Source organism: Chanos chanos, chromosome 4, assembly GCF_902362185.1.
Source record: "Chanos chanos chromosome 4, fChaCha1.1, whole genome shotgun sequence".
Taxonomy (NCBI): domain Eukaryota; kingdom Metazoa; phylum Chordata; class Actinopteri; order Gonorynchiformes; family Chanidae; genus Chanos; species Chanos chanos.
The window spans coordinates 15,913,884-15,920,113 of NC_044498.1; the positions used below are offsets into that span (position 1 = coordinate 15,913,884).

At 38.5% G+C, this 6,230-nt stretch overlaps 1 protein-coding gene across 2 annotated transcripts; it reads right to left on the reverse strand.

The window, feature by feature from the left end:
• Positions 1-633: 633 nt before the first annotated feature.
• Positions 634-5,008, reverse strand: mfsd4b (major facilitator superfamily domain containing 4B). Of its 2 annotated transcripts, XM_030771484.1 has the most exons (5): positions 4,578-5,008; positions 3,831-3,999; positions 2,738-2,854; positions 1,526-2,655; positions 634-1,483 (listed from the first exon to the last, which is right to left on the reverse strand). In XM_030771484.1, exons 1-5 carry the CDS (start codon positions 4,857-4,859, stop codon positions 1,361-1,363), a joined length of 1,821 nt encoding a protein of 606 aa, XP_030627344.1. In that variant the 5' UTR covers positions 4,860-5,008; the 3' UTR covers positions 634-1,360. The 2 variants fall into 2 exon arrangements, with proteins under 2 accessions (XP_030627344.1, XP_030627343.1); XM_030771483.1 differs by having other exon boundaries at positions 634-2,655.
• Between the last annotated feature and the right edge of the window lie 1,222 nt (positions 5,009-6,230).

A 6,230-nucleotide genomic window follows, 5' to 3' on the forward strand; every position in this document is an offset into this window, starting at 1 on the left:
ATTTTAAAAACAAACAAACAAACAAAAAAAACAACAAAGTGAAATACCAACATGCATAAAACTTGTTGTTTTTATCAATTATTATGTCAGAGTTCCATGTCTGTGTTTGTTTTCGCCCTTAAAAGAATGGTTCTAAATACCCCATTCTCTACAGAGAATAGCCTAAGATCTCTGAAACACTGACATTTTCAGAGTTTTACTAACTTCTGGGACTGCTGCAATATGTTTTTTTCATTATTTATGACAAGAGTATATATTATTTCTTTGTGCATATTTGTTTTTTTTTACTCACATTTCTAATGCTTTCTCTATGCTAAACGGTATACGGTATCTACCTATGTAAAGACTGATTCTATTAGCTCCATATCAACTGAACACAAAATGTGTAATTGTATACTTGTAAAAAAAAAAAAAAAATGAAGGAAGTGTTTTTTTTGTTATGTTTTGTTTTTAATCAATATCTGTATGGGTGGAGGTTTAGGATTGATAATAAAACTGACTGTATGAAGTGAACTTTTTTCATAAGATATTCTTTATACTTAAAATGATTATCAGTGGATGTAGTTTCTGATTTTATGACCAGAAATTATAATAATTTAATAGAAAATTCAGAGAAAATTCACAATTCAAAATATGAAACATTTGAATGGTGACATGATTTTGTACAATTTTCATTGGGCAATAAAAGAACCACAATTAGATTGAAAACATTCTGTGTTCACAATAAAGTGCAAAAGCCTGCTGGCAAACTAACATCAGAATGCCGTAAACTGGGGCAAACATTTTGCAGTTCATCAACACAACATGCCTCCCAAAATATTTCTGCACAGGAAGTCACTTTTTTTGGATATTTTGAAAGAAAGATGAAATCCACAAACTTTTGATTCAAGAGTGAAAGACACATTATGACTTCAGCATGGTATAAAAATAAGTAAATGAATGTTTTCTTAATATTCATTAGTGCAAGGTATCAAGGAAACATCAGAATTAATGTTCTACGAGGACTGCCACTTGTTTTGGGATGAAATGCGGGGATGCTGCAATCAAACCATAGTGTAAACAAGACTTTCTCTACATACCTCCAGGTGAAACTGTGATTATAACAATTCACAATTTATCTAGATCTCTTCAAAAACAGGAAAACTGCAACAACTTCAACCATTCCATAATGACCTTCATGGCTTATTAAGAGAGAAGAACAGGAATGGTTAACATGCAAGAAGCGCAACTATCGCAAATAGTTCAGACATCAACGCAAAATGCTCGGCGTAGGTTTCAGGTAACATGATTTCTCATGAACCGCTGGAAACCGTGCAGTATCAGAACTGCAAATTAAAACAGACTGTCAGTTGCCCGATTTTCAGTCTTTCTTTTCCCTGTCCAGGGCAAGTAATTGCTGTTGTTCTGGGGAGTCCCCCTGAGCTGAAACGGAGGAGTCAGGCAATGAGGCCAAGCCCGTGGTCTCGGTGGGAGATGCAGAGACCTGAGCTCCACCCATAGAGAGTTCAAAGTTCAAAGCTGTCACGGCCACATCAGGTTGTGAAAAAGCTTTGTTTGGTGAACTAAGGCTGGCGTCATCCATTTCAATCACCTCAAAATCTGCATCGTTCCACTGATCCGCTCCCTCGTCATCCTCATTTTGCTCTCCCTCATCTTCATTGCCACCTGTGTCGAGGAGTGCTTGCTGATACTCACTGTCATCCGATTCCCTTCTGAGTCCTCTGATGTGTGGTTTACCGCTTGGTCCACTGGGGAAGGTAGCCAGTTTATACATGATAGGGAAGAGGATGAAGGTCACAACAGAAGTAGTCAAGCACAGGAACATGAGTACTGGGTAATCTGGCAACTTCCCCAGCAGGAAACCCACAAGCGCAGGCAGGACCATCTCGCCCAATGCTGCACCCACTACAAACGCTGCTGCAGAGCTCCCCGTCACTGTGGTGTACTGCTCCACCCAGGAGACACCACTTGGAAATGTGGTTGCCATGGATACTCCATATAGGGCAGTACAGGACCACAGAGCAATTTGGTGCTTGCTGAAGAGTACTAGGAGAACGGAAGAGATGGTACAGCCCACCAGACTCAAAATGATCAACATGCCTGGGTAGAGGCAAGCAGCAAAGAAGATAGCCAAGCCCCTTGTTGCAGCAAATGTGCCCCAAAACAGAGCATTAAGTCCAGCTGCCTGGGGCTGTGGCATTTTGGCAAAGTCCTTGGCGTAGGTGAAGATAAAAGAGCCATAAGCCACCTCAGCCCCCACGTACCAGAAGAAAAAAAGAGAAAGGAGGAAAATGAGGGTTTTGTGATATCTGGCAACCTTGGGCTTCCCCAACTGGTTGTTGCTTTTCTTTCGAGCAGGGCTGCTACGAATATACAGGATGAAAAAGGACAAAGAGATCAGGACAAGGAAAACGCCGATCACGATGTAAGCCCACATGGACTTGAGAAAGCCACCCTTGCTTTTGGCAAGCTGAAGGTGGAGGGGCTTTGACTCTTGGTCTGTGCTCGGGTTCTCGCTCAATTCATGACTGTGTCCGAAAAGCAGCTTGGCAATGATTGGTGAAACAAAGGCGCCAGCTGCAAAACAAAAGTGCAACGCTTGCATGTAGGGTCCAGACTGGTCCCCCCATGTATTGAGTATGAGGACATTTCCACCTGTCAACATGCATAATGCATAATTAAGAGCAATGCCTGTAAAGTACAGCATATTTATTTCTGTCTGGATTTAAAGTCTTACCTGTATCCAAAAATCCCATTGATACACCAACAGTGGCCATCAAGACAGTGAGCAGAACCGCTTTCTTACAGAAAGGGATGGCAAACATTCCAAACGCTGTACACAGCATGGAGAATCCTGGAGAGACAAAATTATTTGACAATGTCTGAGGGACATAGTGATTTAAAAATTGAATCTGCAAGTGAGGCTCTTCTTCTTGTTCCCTAACTACATAAAATATGAAAACAATGTTTGAATGACATCAAAGTAATCAAAATCCATTGTTTTGAAGCAATTTATCTTAGAAGCATGCAGGACATGAAACTTTAATGAAACCATCTGAACTAAAACATATAAACATATAACATATAATATAAAAGACCTATATATGGTATACCATATATATGGTATGGTATATATGGTAAAAGACCCCATTCCATGAGAAAAATGCAGTAAAACTCTTGGAACGCTAAAGGCTTCCACTAAGAGTAGAAAGAATCATAACTGATTAATGAAACCAAAAATCTACCATACATGTATTAATTGCACAATGTAAAAATTATATCAGCAGAGCCAGAAGGAACACCATTTGACATGTATCCCAGACTACTGCAAATGTGCAAATAACACACTCGTTCAGACGCAACATGTTATTCCATAATATAAAAAAACAAATCATGATTAACTCTAGCTAATACACATGATTCTCAGCTGACTGTTGACTGAATGACTGAGCAACAAGACATCATACAAGTGAAGCACAGCCCAATGCTTTAGGCACCCCACTGTCAATTACTGAGAACCAGTTTTCTTAAATTGACACAATATAGTCAATGATTTTGCATGACGACTTGAAATTTGAGCAATACGCTTAATGAAAATTGTGTTTTACATTGTTCTGCAGCTGAAGGCAACAAGAAATATGTTTTTGTTTTTGATTCTTTGTGGCCAGAATCAATAGATTTTTTTTTTTTTTATTTTGGTTTGGGGGTTTATCCGGTTGTTACATTCAAGAAGAAAAAAGTACCTTATACTCTGGGTGTGTAACATTCATAAACAATACATTTCACAACTATATCCTCTTCCTGCTGTTCCTGTGTGCTCAAGTTCTTACCAAGCAGCAGGTGGGGATTTGCAAAGTCAAACAGAATCCCTCCCAACACAGAGCCCCCCATGTATCCTGAGGAGCGACCCACAAAGACATGAGAGATGTTGCTGATGTTCTCATTGACATTTCTTGCCAAGTCTTCCAGTGTGGGACCAAGCACTGAAATGGACATTCCCTGAAAACAGAGGCATTAGGCACAAGATTCTCAATGGTAAAAACAATCCACTTACAGAACAACTGCAAATCAATTGTTCCACTATAAAATTCAAAGGTGGGAAAGTTAAGTCGTCATCGTTGTAGAAAGAAAACTCTTATCAGCCTGACTTGAGGTATCTATGAGTGTCAATTTGATTTTGGGGCAAAGGTTACTCTTTCCTCACGCCACACTCAAGAGTCTGTTCTACAACCTCTGATATTCAAATGATCCTGCCAAATAAGGGCATACAATATCTGGACATCTGGACTAGACGAAGACAATCTTACGTTTTAAATGTTTTATTTTGTAGCACTTTTTTCACTCGTTCACCCTTGCTCCTAACTGCATACATGATGTTAATGGCACTGTCGTCGTTAGGACTGTAAGCGCCTGACCACGAATATGATTTTTTTTTTTTTTTTTTAGCTGTCTTATCTTCCCTTTATGGGCTATAGTTTGTGCTCTGTAGCTGTGAGAAGACAACACAATTGTTGCTACGGAACACAACATGGTGACATTTAAGCACATTATACGTGACTGATTTCAAATGGCATTACCAATCCCAGAAATGATGCACAAAGAGACAGTGTGATTATCCATCGGGTGAACACTCCGGAGTCACTGGTGTTCCGTCCCCGACTTTTGATTTCAACCTTGTCAGACTCCTCGTCCAGTATTCTGCCTCCCTTGATTGCACTTCTGAGTGCTCCTCTGGTGTCTTTCCTTTTGTCAAAAAGGGTATCCTCCTCTTGATCTTCGTTGACCTCATCCTCCTCCAATCTGGCAAAACGAACTTGTTTCTTTTTAACCACAGGCTCACCAGTAACAGAGACAGACATGGCAGACAGTACCACCAAATGCTGCACAGGTCGCTCGACAACAATGCTGGTTTAAGTCGTTACTGTACTATGAATACAGTTCGTCGGGTAATACAAATTAGAGAAGCAAATAAATTGAATTATCTATCACGGTTCTCCTCCATATTGCACACGAGAATACAGTATTATTTTGGCACTGCGTTTCCCCCGTCGGTAAAGTGAGATGACAGTCAATAGTATTTTAAAGCCCAATGTAGGAACTAATATAAAAAACTTCCGGGGTAATTCATCCAAATTCTGAAAGAAATAAAAGTCCTCACATTCGTCGATTACTAAGAGTAAACCATGCAGAAAATAAAAAATCTGGCTGAAAAACATACCTCGGAGGAAAACAAAAAACACTTTGATGGCTTATGTACTGTATTATGATTGGACGCGAATTAGCTCTGAAACACTGAATGCGTTTACCTATGTCATGTGGGTATGTTAATATGTCATCTGAGATTTTCGAAATTTTTGTTTGATGACGTTTTAAATTACTCACTTTACAGTCTGTTGTTCTACACAATGACTCTATGAGGACATAGCCAGACACAGAACACACTAGGCTCTAAAACGTCAATACTTTTTGTACAAAAAAAGAGACATGGCTTTGAATAACATCTTTATTTTTAAAAAATATGTAATACAATATCTTTGTGAAATATATATTATAAAATCAACTGAAATCATGCAGTTCATAGAAATGATCACTTTTAAAAAGTATAAACTGAAAATTGGGACTGGTGTCATATGAAGACTTTTATAAACATGATCTGTATGTTAACAGAAAGAAACTGCAAAGTGGCTGAAATTTTAACACCTTATTTCATGTTAAATAAGTGCAATTTTCCAGTAAGATATCTGCATCAGGGTGGATACGCCTAAAAATATAAAGTAAACAAATGTTATCTCTGACTTTAATAATTCATATCCATCTGAGTGTTTTAAATAAATTCACAATGATAGTGTTATCACTACGTTACATACAGGTTTTTGGTCTAGAGCAAAATAAAAGCATGCATAGACAAATGGCCATATTGTTAATTCGATAGGGAGGACAAGGGGGAAAAATTGCATTTAGAAATCTCAAAAGTGACAATTTTGGTGTGTAGCAAATTCTTTAATACTAATTTCAAGCAAATATCACACACTTAATTACCTGAGGAAATTACTGAGAATATGGATTTCAACTTTGTCCCCACAGCCAAGCATATTCACAAGCACACCCAAGAAATGTAAGATGTGATCACATGCTAACATCAGGGAATTTACATAAAACCATTTGGTTGTTATCATGTAAATTCTCCTGTGAGAATGGACATACAACAATTACATGGACAATGAGCCAGT

Excerpts from the sequence above, each read along its gene's own strand:
- mfsd4b (XM_030771483.1), bottom strand. The coding sequence starts at position 4,859 with ATGTCTGTCTCTGTTACTGGTGAGCCTGTGGTTAAAAAGAAACAAGTT. Across the intron at positions 4,000-4,577 it reads GTGCATCATTTCTGGGATTG|GGAATGTCCATTTCAGTGCT; the intron begins GTAATGCCATTT and ends CTCTGTTTTCAG. Across the intron at positions 2,855-3,830 it reads AAATCCCCACCTGCTGCTTG|GATTCTCCATGCTGTGTACA; the intron begins GTAAGAACTTGA and ends TTGTCTCTCCAG.